We start from the raw sequence: 12,359 nt of genomic DNA on the forward strand, positions 1-12,359 counted from the left end.
TGGATTAGTGGATGATGGACCCTGGGATGGATCAGGGGTCCTTGGATGACTCCACACCTGCTGGGGTGAGAAGCAGAGAGCTGCATTCCCTAGTGAAGTGGAAATGAGCTGCTGTCTCAAAATCACCTTTGCAGCCCTTAAGGCCATGCTGCTGTTTTGTTTTCACCTTTGTCTTGAGTAATTTTGGTACAGAGCAGCCTCCTGTCCTTGGGAGGTCAGGATGCAGTAAAAAATAACAGTAAATAAATCATAACAGTAAATAAATCTCTGCTGGGCATGGAAGTCCTGAATACCCAGGCAAATCCATGCCTAGGGCGGGTTAAAAAGCAGATTGTCTTTCCTAGGGTCTGTGTGAGGTTGCCACGGGCTCCAGTGGTTCTTGGGCTGCTCCAAGGAAGTTTTGCTGGTGGTGGGGAGCACTAGGAATGCTGCTGGAGGAGAGCAGTCATCATTCAGTGGGTGCATCCTTCGGGGTGAAGGAGAATATTAATTTCTCCTGTCTCTTCTTTGTCCTGGTGAGCCAAACCTGCCCCGAGCTGTGCACAGAATGCAGAGCACAGAGCCATGGTTGTGGTGGGCAGTGGTAGGGACCTGTCCCTGCGAGGGGGCAGGTGTTTGGGAGAGATCTCAGAGCTGCTGCTGCATTTTGGGCAAGCTGAGATGACACAGGGAAGTGCTGTCACAGAGAGCCAATTCACAAAGGGTGCCGTGGCTTCAGTGCTGTCCCTCCACGGGGGACAGAGCACAGCTGACAACACACAGCAGAAGGGGAAGAGTTCAAATGCAGGAAGGATACAACAGATGTGTTTGTTTTCCTGCTTTGTTTGTGCTCAGAGCTCTGATGGGTGCTGATAACGTGGGGGTTTCTGGGAGAATTGGTTTGTTTTGGGGGCAAAAATGTTCACTAGACCCAAGGTGTGTGCCAAAGGCAGCCAGGCATCCTAATCTGTTGGGAGAGGCTTTTAGGAGGATCAAAGCCTCTCTGACAGCAGCCTGTGCTGCCTCTAACCCTGCTCCCATCTCCTCACAGACCACCCATTAAGCTGCTGCCTGCCAGAGAGCAGAGATTCCTCTCTCCAAAATCTCCACAGGCTCTGCTGGGTGTGCTTCCACATAACCTTCCTGGCTCCCTGTTCCTGCCTTCCCTCCATGCAGTTCCTGCTGGTTTGGCTCTCTCTGCTTGCTCTCCTCACCCCTGCACTCTCGCCTTCCCTCTCTCCTCCTCTTTGCTTCCTTCTCAGTCATGGCTTGAGCAATTGAGAATTTGGGGCACAAGGGGATCCTGCCTTGGACACTACCAGGATGCCTCTGCTTTTTGGCTGTAGCTTTGCAGCGAGGCTGGTGTTTTGGTGTGTTGCTAACAAGTGACAGAAGAAGGACAAATGTACCTAAAAACCCATTTTGCACTTGCTGGGAAGCTGATCCCTCGGAGCTGGGGCTGGTTGGACACCAGCTCTTACCAAATCCCAGCATGGTTTTTGTGGCCAGAGGTTTTTACTGGTGTGGATAAATGTGCCTTTGCAGACTGCTGGTGTTGTTTCCCCCTGCCACATCTCAACAGAATTGTGCTGAAAAGTGAGGAAAAGTGCACAAATCTTGACAGTGCCAACTGCACAGGCTCCCTTGTATGGATGGAATCCCAAATTCCAGGCAGATTATGCTGGGAACAAGTGTTGCCAGGGGTTATCTTTGTCTGTAAGAGGAAGTGCTGCAGCTTTCCTGAGCCAGACAGTAGCTCAGTTTTGCAGACCTGAGATATTCTGGTGAGCCAGGGGAGGTGATAACCAGCTGGCAGGGTGCTCACAGAGGGCTGAAGCAAGCACATGTAATAGATACAGAACCATTATTGTTGTTAACAATACAAATATGCTTTTCCTTATTTCTTGGTGAGTGCCTGTTGGAAGCATTCATATTTAATTAGCATTGATTCTCTTTGAGTGAATGGCTTTAAAAGCTGGGGTGATGGAGCCCCTGTCTCTTGCTCAGACAGTATCACATAACCAGCCCTTCACTTCGTCAGCACCATGAAATAATTCTGTTCAGGCCTGAGAAGTTATGCTGCTTGTAGTAAAAATGGTGGCTTGAAATTTTCAAGCTGTTTCTGGTAGCTGTGTGGGTAAGGCCTGGCAGAGAGCACCTTGCAGATGATATTTTTAATGATTTATTTGCATTTACTTTACTTTATAGAAGAGTGTGCAGGTATTGACTGGTCCTTGTATAGAGAAGAGTCACTATCAAGCATGAGGCAACTTTTCTGCAGGGCTGTCTCCTCTATCCTCTGTCCCAGGTTTAATATTCTGCTTTTCCAGGTGACCCTCCACAAGCTGCTGCCTGGATTGGCCAGTGTATCCTCTACTTGCTGATAATGGTTTTTGAGAAGACTGTGATTAGCCTTGTCCTGCTTATCCCTGGCTGGACAAAGGTAAGCAGTATTTTTCTGGCTGTAGCTGTTGTGGTTTGTTTTTGCTTTGCCTGATTCATGGTTCCCATTATGGAGGGCATTTAATCCTCACACTTATTGACATCACTCTGTAGTCATTAGCTGTTACTTAAGTTTTGGGAAACATGACTTTCATAATGGTTTGGCTTCTGGTGCATTCTCTTGCTAGTCAAAAGCTAATGGAATAAGATGATGCTTTAATTTTCTTCCCCATTCTTGGAAGGCTAAAATGGGCTGGGCTGGCAGCTGAGCTCCTTCAGTTCTGCCAGAGGATTTCTGTGTTGTTCTGTCAAGTCAGTCCATGTTGGTGTTTCATGATCCCATGCTGATCTGGGGGATTAGAGATTAATTTGGGAAGTGCTACACAAGTAGTGTGTTGTCTTTTCCTGCTCAGCTGCTTCTGTGTGCCAGCAGTGTTAATTGTGTTGATCAGAAGTTTATCCTTAAAAAAATAAAAATAATAATAACCTGTGGGGCTTTTAGCCACTTGTCTGTTGGCAGGTAGATGTGATGGGTGTAAAAATCTAATTCTGAGAGTCAGGGCCAACTCCAGCTTGGAGTCCTCTTCCAGCAGGCTCTGAGGTGCCAGGCACTGTTTGTGACTTGACTGAGGAGTTATCTCCAGCAGTCTGGGAGCACTTATCTCTTCAAGGGTGTCCTTCAAACCCAGTAGCCCACAGTGCTCCCACTTGGATGTGAATTCTCCAGCAGCTCCAGCCCAGATGCAGAGGAGCTGCTGGATTCCTCCCCATGATTACTGCTCGTGGCTGGTGTCCTTGTCCTGCAGATGAGCTCCAGGGAGCCAAGGGAAGTCCCACCAGTTGTTGTTGTGGATAGTTGCACTGAAAGACTTGTTTCTGTACAAAATCATGTGTTTGGCAGCTGGGCTGAGGGAATATCCTGTGTCATCTTTACAGAGCTGGGTTGAAGCACAGGCTGCAGGGCTCTGGCTGCTCGTGTAAGAAGACAAGCAGTTTTCATCAAAGATCTTGCAACAGAGCTCTTCAAATAATGCTATGAAGTGTTTTAAATAATTCTTTAACACTATTAAGTGTTCTAAATGTTTTCTCCTCTGCAGCTTCAGCAGATCCTCCTGGGTTACATCCCAAACCCTCAGCTGGAGCTCGTCCTGGTGATGTTTGTTGTGCCTTTCATAGTCAATGTAAGTGGTGCCCCTGCAGGTGCTGGTTTGGAGGTTACAGTGCATCCTCAAGGGAGTGCCCAGGGACTGGCTGGGGGCAGCCTCAAAGTGCCTGGGACAGGGTGGAGGGTGTGTAAAGAAAGCTGTGGGTCACAAATCTGCCACTGCCACAGTCTCTGTTCCCAGTTCCCTCCCCTTTCTCTGAGCTGCTGTGGGGCTGCCTCTTCACCTGTAGGAATAAAGCTGGGTCTTGTTAGGTGGGAGCTCATCTCTGCAGCATGGGGATGCCCAAAACACTTCAATGTCCTGTAGGATGGCTTGTGACCCTGACAATCCAGTCATTTGGCTGGGTGTCAGATTGTATTACAGCAAGACAAGGTGCTCAGGGTTACCCAGAACTGTTGTTCTTCTCAAAACTAGTTTGACAAAACCTCTTGAAAGCTCAGCTCTTTCCTGGTTCCTCTCATCCTTGAGCTGCTGTCCAGTTCCTGCTAAGGTGGAAGAGGGAACAACATGTTACCTGGACAAGCAGGGAGTTGGACTTTGAGCTTTGAGCTTTCAGCTCACCCCAGGCACATTTCAATGGATGCAGCACTGGCAAAGCTGGGTTAATCTGCCTCTCTCCACCATCCCAGGCTGCATTTCCACATTGGAGAGAAAATTCTGGTTCTCAGAGAACTGACCAGGCACTGGTTCAGGCAGATGAGCTTTGGGTGGAGCTTGGTTCAGGGGTTATGTTCTGGTGGAAACTCAGCCTATTGTGGTTTTATTTAATCTGGAAACAATAGGACTTGTGTAAGAAGAGACTTAAGGAATTGGGCTCATCCAATCCCCATGGACACAATTGATGCAGGGCTGGTTTGGATGTGAGGTTGATCAAGGCTGGATGTCTGGAGAACCCAAGAGGAGAAGAAATATCTGTGATTGATTGGCTCTGCATTTTGTCTCTGCAATCTGTTGATGTAACTGCTTTCCCCCCAAGGCCATTATGTTCTGGGTTGTGGACAGCTTGATCATGAGGAAATACAAGCAGAAGGATGCCCTAGACATCAATGGATCCACAGAAACCCCTCGGGCCAGGAGGACTGAGGAATCTCAGGTAAGACCAGGGATGCAAACTCGTGTTTCAGACCAAAATGCAAATTTGTGGGATGGTCTGTGTGTTTTACCACAGCCCTGGAACAGAACATCACGTTGCCTGGACCTGGGGTGGCACTTCATGGATGTGGGTGATCACCCTGCAAAGTCCAACTCTCTCTAACCATGAGCACTGTCACAGCCCAGGAAATGTTGCTGAAATGCTGCCCTGGGTGATGACAGTGGCTTGGGGGGATGAGCTGGCTTCTGCACTGATCTGTGTATGCAGGCTCAAACTGAGCTTTGCTATATTTAATTGTAATTAATTTTGGCTGGGTAGAGCTTACTTTCCTCTCTGTAATTGTTAGCATCCCTTTTAGAGGACAGGGCTTAGCTGAGAATCCTATTTTTGTCAGCATTGGGTGTTTTTTCAGCCAGATTGTTGTCCCTTAGCTGGAGGAGGCTGTGTTTTGTGTAGTCTGAGCCCGACAGTCGAAAGTTATGGTGGGGGAGGAAATGCTGCAGTTCCAGCAGACTTTGTTCATCTTAATCATGTGGGGTTTGTTGGGTAGATGGTGTCTGCTTCTCACTGACCTTTGGGCAGAGTCCACACTCTTGGTCCCTGGGAGGAATTCCCTTCCCTCTCCTGGCACCCAGGGTTGGTTTCAGTGTGTTCTGTGTGCAGCTGCTGCTATCCTGCAGCCCACTGGTGAGACTCACCAAGATAAGAGAATTTCTGGCAATCACAGCCCAGCTCCTGGAGGAGCTCCTGCTGAGAAATTCAGGGTGAGCAGAAATAGCTCTTGCTCTCTGAGAGCTCTTTCATGAGGAGTAACTCAGCTCTTGTGCTGATGGATGGGATGGCCCAGGGCTGGTGACACACAGAGGGGGCAGGGAGAGCTGTTGGGACAGGAGGGTCACTGCTGCTGGCCCTGTGTGACAGTGATCACAGGGGTCTTAGACAAGGGAAGAGATGAGAAAGCTGACTCCATGTTCAGAAGGCTGATTTATTATTTTATGATATATATTATATTAAAAACTATACTAAAAGAATAGAAGGAAGGATTTCATCAGAAGCCTGGCTAAGAATAGAAAAGGAATCAACAACAAAGATTTGTGTCTGACTGAGACAGTCTGAGACAGTCTGGTGATTGGCCATTAATTAGAAACAACCACATGAGACCAACCCCAGCTCCACCTGTTGCATCCCACAGCAGCAGACAATCATTGTTTACATTTTGTTCCTGAGGCCTCTCAGCTTCTCAGGAGGAAAAATCCCAAGGAAAGGATTTTCCATAAAATATCCTGGCTCCAGCCCTGCCTCTGGATGAACAGCTCTGGGGAGGTCACTGGGGGTCAAGCCCTGCCCTGCTCCCTGGATGAGCTCCTGAAGGCCCCAGCTCTGTCAGGGTCACACCAGCTCAGGAGCAGAGCTGAGCAGGTGACATCTCTGTTTGGGACAAGGACCTCCTTCACAGCTCCTGGAACCAAACCTGGCAGCACCCAGGCTCACAGAGGGTGTCTGCTGTGGATGTGTCACAGATGGTGTCACAGGAACTGCTGCTCCAGTGTTCCACTGGAACACTGCAAGTGTTTGCTGAGCTCTCTGGGACAGCATCAGGGGCTGTGAGGATCAAGCCTGGACATATTCCCCCTTGTGAGAGAGGGAAGTGTTGTGAAGCCCACTTCAGAGCTGAAAAAAACTGGAATTTACAGTCCATAACCTGCCTTTGCTCTTGGGGCAGCAGGAGCACAAACTGTTTTCCCAGGTCCTGTTCTACTGTATTAAAGTCTGTGGTTAAACTCTCATTTCAATGTGGGAGTAGAAGCCTAGGGTCTGTTCTTGCCTCCTACCAAGTGTATAGAGACTAAAGAACATCAGTGACCTTTAATTTTCCACTGGAATGACTTATTCCCAACTTTTTGTTAACTGGCTCTTTCAGTCATCTGGTAATGAGCAGCATAAAACACACACAGCCTTAGCTTCAGAGCTTGTTTTACCTTTGCCAAACGAAAGCTTCACTGCAGTGATCACTGTAAAATATTTGTTGTGAAATGGACAGCTGGAAGGAACAATACCTGCTAATTTCCAGATGCTAAGAAAGCCTCTTCTGGCAGGTCGACAGACAGGAGATTTCATGTAGTAGAAACAATTCCCACAACCTGCCACTTTCTGTCAAAGGTTTCTCTCAAGTGCCTGACTGCTTTTCTCTGCAGACTTCAGCAAAATTTCAATGATGTGCAGGTCACCTGTTCATCCTGAAACCCTCTGGTCCATCACTGCAGTACCAAGGGGACGGGTTTCTCCTCAGAGCAGTCTGCAGGGATTGCCTCCTTCATGCTCAGGCATGTTCCTGTGCCTCTGGCCAACAAATATTTTGGGTAGAAAAGGAAGTTTAGGAAGAAATACAGAAGTGAGTGACCTGCTTTCCAACTCTTTCTTGGCACTGGGCCTTGAGGAATAGCCTTAAGCTCCTGCTTCAGGTGTCAGCCTCTTAATCTGTGAGCTACAGATCATGTTGTCTGGCTGAGCCCCACAGCTGGATTGACTGAAATTTAGGCTCAAAAGCAGCAAATGAGCATTTTCAGGGCGTGTTGCTGCTAATCACCCATTCAAGTGGGGGAATTTCATGTTTCCCTGGTGCCCAGGGAAAGGGAAGGGGGGCTGAGCAGAGCTGATGTGTCCCCCAGGTTTATCAGGGCTCATCGGCGCTGTCTCGCTGCCGGCGCCGCCAGCTCCCAGCTCACTGCTGGCTTCAATTTCAGCCCCCTGCCTGTCTGACCAGTGCAGTGTCATTACTGCCACATGAACCAGCAGCTTGTGTCTGGAGAAGGAGGGGCAGAGATAGGAAGGAGAACGGGAAGAGTGGGCTGGAGTTAACCTGTTACGAGCCCACGCTCTGCGCTTTCTCCAGGAAAGCTCAGCTCTGTCCTTGGATTGGCTGGATATTAAAGAAAATTTATTTACTGAAAGGCTGCTCAGGCACTGGCACAGGCACTGGCTCATCCTTTGGTCAACCAGAGGATGAGCTCTTGCTGCTTCTTTTACAGTGAATCCCTGAAAGGGACAAACTCCCTCCCATGGTTGGAAGAGTTTCATTCTTCTTTCCTTCCATGTCAGTCTTAACCTTGGTGTTGTTTCAGTCCCCTGCCCTGCCTTGTAAATGTTCATGGAGTCATTTTTTTTCCCCTTCTTGTGGGATAGAAAAGGATCTCCTGAATGCCAGTTTGCATCCAGTGCTGTTCAGCCTGGGGAAATTATTTCATCTGCAAGCCCTTATTTTTGCTTTGTATGTGTCCTGCCCTTGACCCGAGGCTCTTTTCCCTTGCCCTTGTAACTCCCATGAACTTTAGATCTTATCAGTGATTTCTTTGTTTCCTCCACTCAGGAAAACAAGTCAGCTTTAATAATGTTTTATTTGATCTTTTTTCAGTTGTTTTTTCTTTCCCCCAGGGAGGTGGATGAGTTTCTGTTCCTTTCCTGAAGGCTTACATTTTTAGAGACAACCCTTAAAGCAAAAGTCCACTAACAGTGGCACTTGTGAGAAAAATTAAGGAAAAATTAAGGTGAAATTAGAGGATGGAAGGAAAGTTAATATATTGCATGAGGGCCTGCCTTTGGTCAGGATGGAGTTCAGCACCTGTCCTCAGTCCCTTCATAAGGAACTCTGTATTTTGCCACTCATTAGATGAAGATGCTGATAGAGACACCAATACAGTGCTGCTTACTTATATTGAAACACTTAGAAAGTCCAAGAGCAAGTTGGATTTTGCTGAGAAACAATTTTATTTTTGATTTTTTTAATTTTATTTTTAATTAGCTCAAACCCATGGTGAATTCAGATGCCAGGTCCTTACAGGGAAGATAAATGAAGGTGGACATATAGCTGCTTCTGGAAGGGAACTGTCCCACCTCACAGCCCTCCTGACTCGTGGCAAATCCCTCTGGAATGTGAGGTGTTTGAGGACTGCTGAGTGGGACAGCAGCACATTGTCCCAGGACTGGGGAACCGTGTCCCAGCTGTGCCACCAACCCTCTGGGAAACCGTGTCCCAGCTGTGCCACCAACCCTCTGATCCTGACCTAGAGGCATCTGGAGGGAAAGAGCCTTGTCCTGAAAACTCCCAGGCTGGAGTTGGGCTTGCAGAGGATATCTGAGGGTGTGTCCTGTGGCTGTCACAGCAATGTGATGCTCTCTCATGGTGCTGCTTCCTGGGGAATTGTGGAAAGGTTCTGGGGGCTGTTGCTGGTGTGATTTTTCTCTAAGTGAGGTGCTGGGGCTGGGTTGGACTCGGTGATCTTGAAGGTCTCTTCCACCCTGGTCATTCAGTGAATTCTGAGCAGTGTGTGGTGGGCAGGGGCAGCCTGGGTGGGTCTGGCTGCACAGCACTGTGTCACCATCCCTGCTGGGCTGCCAGGGGATTGGAGTGTTCAGCTGAAAGCCACCCCAATCACCAGTTCAACACCACAAGCAGCCTGTCAGAGCTCAGGGAGTTTGCAGTGCTGCCTGTGAGTAATTACACATTTCTTCAGCTCCAGCAGCATCACAATACCAATGTGATAGACAGAGGAAATCTTCACGTGAGAGAGCTGGAAACTTGCCAGTGTGTGTCCTGAACCAAAAAAAACATTCCTTGAGACCAATGAGGGGAACAACAAGAGAGCTTAATCCACTCTGCTGCTGTCCTTTGGGTGTCTGACTGTGAGGAGGAGGAGGAGGATGGAGGGGCTGGGGTGTGTGTGAGGGTGGGGAGTAGGAAATCTTCCCCTGCGGCTCTTCTGCTGCTCTGCAGTCACTGACTCACTGGAGTTGTGTTTTTCCTGTTTAGTGGTTTTGTTGCTGTGGTGACTGGCCCTGTGGTGCTGCCTGAGTGCTGACAAGTGGAGGGCATGTTAACTCACAGCTGTGTGTGGAGATGGAGATGGGAGGATGGGAGTGATTCCCCCTAGTCCTGGCTTTGCCCGAGGGATCCTGAGCTCTGCTGGGAATGCTCTGTGTGTGAGCACTGGGCTGGAAGTCCATGGACCATCCCTTGACCTGGCTCTTGGAGCTGGAATGCTGCTGAGTCAGGCACAGGGAGACTTCTTGGTGACAGTGCAGCTTCTCTTGGCCAGGTGTGGGTGTTTGAGGAGATGGGGGTGGGATGGGGTTCAGCAAACAGCCTGGTCTGGAGCACAGCTCTGATGAGGAGCAGCTGGGGGAGCTGGGCATGCAGGAGAAAAGGAGGCTGGGGGTGACCTTATTCCTGTCTAAAACTCCCTGAAAAGAGGTTGTAGCCAGGTCTCTTTTGAGGCTTCAGCCAGGCCTGGACATCCATGTGTGAGTTGTGTCCCATGGGATCAGAGCCTGTTCTGCTCTCAAGGAAGGACACTGGGACACCAGATGGTTGTGGTGCCTGTGCCCAAATCTGTTTGGCTGTTGTTGGAGGGATGGTCTGCATGACCTTGAAGCCTTACCCTCTGCCAGAGAGGGTTGGATCTGGCAGCAGACCCCGCTGTAGGAACGTTTGACTCGTTCAGCGAGCAGAATTGAGGTGATCTGAGCCCTTTGACTCCATCAGCATCTGTCTGTTCTCCTTTCTAGGTATTGCTGTCTCCAGACATGGATTTTGATCAGTCTGAAAGCGACCAGGATGTTCCAGGGCTCTGGGGAACCAGCCAGAAGATGAAGCAGCCCAGCTACCAAGTGGTCATCTGACAGCAGCAGGACAAGGGAGGTGGAGGAAGGAGCAGCACTGTGATCCTGGCCAAGGAAGGGCAGGGTGGGGAGTACTGGTGACCCCTGTGGGTCTGCAGAGATCCCTTTGCCTGCCTCATCTTGGGCCTGTCCTGCAGCTGTCCTGGGGATGCTGTCTGTGCATCCTGTACAGGAGGAGCAGTATCTGCTTCACCTGTCTGCCCCACATGCAGGCACGCTGAGGTTGGGGATACAGGCATGGATTTTCCCTGGCTGGACACCTGGGTGTGACTTTTTTTTTCCTTTTGTCAGGGCTAGAGACTGGAATGAAAATATTGTCTGGTTTTTTAATAGAAAAAGAAAAAAAAAGAGAGGCTCTATTCTGTAGTACCTGAACTGTGACACTTTTGTATGCACAATGCTCAAAAGAATTGGTTTGCAATATGTATTTAAATGTGTTGAATTGGGAAGCTGGTCCCAGTGGATCTGATTCTTTTTACTGTTTTATAAGGAATCCAATAAATATTTGACCTAGAATTGCTTCATAGATTAAATGCCTTCATGTGCCTAATGTTCTGCACAGCCCTGATGCTCTGAAAGGGAGGAAGGGGAGCTGTTGAAATCTTTCCTGACCAGGGAGGATTGTGTTCTTGCAGCAGAGCTGGTCTGGTAAACCTAAAGATGAAGAGCTTGAGCCACAGAGCTTGGTTTCTGAGGTTGAGTTGCTTCAGTGCAGAGCCTTGGTGCTGCAGCCTGAGCCTGTGCTGGGCTCCAGAGCAGACTCAGAGGTGGATCCCAGTCAGCACCTTACAAGGGAGTGTTTACTGGAAGCTGACAGCTTGCCTTTTACTCTGTTTAAAATAAACAACTGAACTGTCTGCAGGGCAGATTCATGGCAGCATTTCAGAGATGGGAAGGGAACAGGGCTGAGCCCCATCAGCCAGCCCTGTTTTGGGGGTGAGGAAGGACCTGGGGTGGTACAGCTGCTGGAAGAGACCCTGGGTCACCCCAGGGCTGGCACTTTCTGCTCCAAGTGTGAAGTGCAGGGCTTTGCCCTGTTTGCTTTCCTCTTAGCAAGCTGTATTTGTCTGTAAACACAAAAATGCAAAACACTTTGCAGCTGTCCTGGGGAGAGAGCGAGCACAGAGCAGCTGCACCACCCCACTCCCAGGCTGGAGGCAGAGACACAGCTGTGGAGAGACCCAGCCAGAGTCCAAATGGGGGGACAGTGCTTGGAGCAGGGATCCAGGATCCACTGGGCTGCTGTCCCTCATGGAGCCTTAGACAGGCTTTGCTTCTTGCAAGACAACTCCCCTTAAGTGATGGATGGGAACGTTCTTTTATTTTTCCTTTCCCCCTTGTATTTTTCCCAAGAAAAAAGCCCTTGTTAAGGAGTAAAAATTAAAGGATTTGGATTTTCTGACTTGGATGGATTTAGATGTGAAGGCTTAACTTGGAGCATGAGCAGATACTTGGTGGGAGTTTTTTTGGGGTTTGGTTTGTTGTTTTTCTCCTGACTTCAAAGTGGTTTGAAGCCTTAGATGCAAATCAAAGTCTCAGATGCCCCTCAGTGAAGGAGACACGCTTGGCTACACTTGCAGCTGTGCAGCTTTAAACTGTTTTTCTGGAAATTAAGTCCTTTTTTTGTTTTTCTTCCTTAATTAAGGGTCAAAATCCTACTTCTGCTGGCACATCAAAAGGCTTTTGGAACACATGGCACACGGCTCTCTGAATGGATTATTTATGTTGCTCAGTGCAGTTGGTTTCACAGCACAACTTCTGCTTGTCTGGGGGGTTCTGCCCTGGTAAGGGTTGGAATAAATCCTGTGCTGTGCAAGGTTTTGACTGGAAATAGATGAAAACAGCTTCCCTATTGGAAACTTGCTCCCTGTTTTGAGGAATACTGTTGTTTTGGAGTTTTGCTCTTGCTATGGGGTTGCACAGTGCAATCCTGCAATGGGTGAAGAGTACAAATTTGGCCAAAGCAATGTCCTTGTCCTAAACTGGACTGTGGGTGACATGAC

General features: G+C 48.8%; 1 protein-coding gene across 1 annotated transcript in view; it reads left to right on the top strand.

Annotated features, from left to right (window-relative positions):
- The window catches only part of LOC311153870 (store-operated calcium entry regulator STIMATE-like), a 31,147-nt gene extending 20,394 nt beyond the window's left edge, over positions 1-10,753 (top strand). The window contains exons 5-8 of the mRNA XM_084205948.1: positions 2,310-2,422; positions 3,519-3,602; positions 4,564-4,680; positions 10,243-10,753. Of these exons, the coding sequence (XP_084062074.1) occupies positions 2,310-2,422; positions 3,519-3,602; positions 4,564-4,680; positions 10,243-10,356 (428 nt within the window). The 3' untranslated portion in view covers positions 10,357-10,753. The remainder of the gene's footprint in view (positions 1-2,309; positions 2,423-3,518; positions 3,603-4,563; positions 4,681-10,242) is intronic.
- Positions 10,754-12,359: the final 1,606 nt, after the last annotated feature.

Source organism: Fringilla coelebs (assembly GCF_963513975.1).
Source record: "Fringilla coelebs genome assembly, chromosome: 5".
NCBI classification, from domain to species: Eukaryota; Metazoa; Chordata; class Aves; order Passeriformes; family Fringillidae; genus Fringilla; species Fringilla coelebs.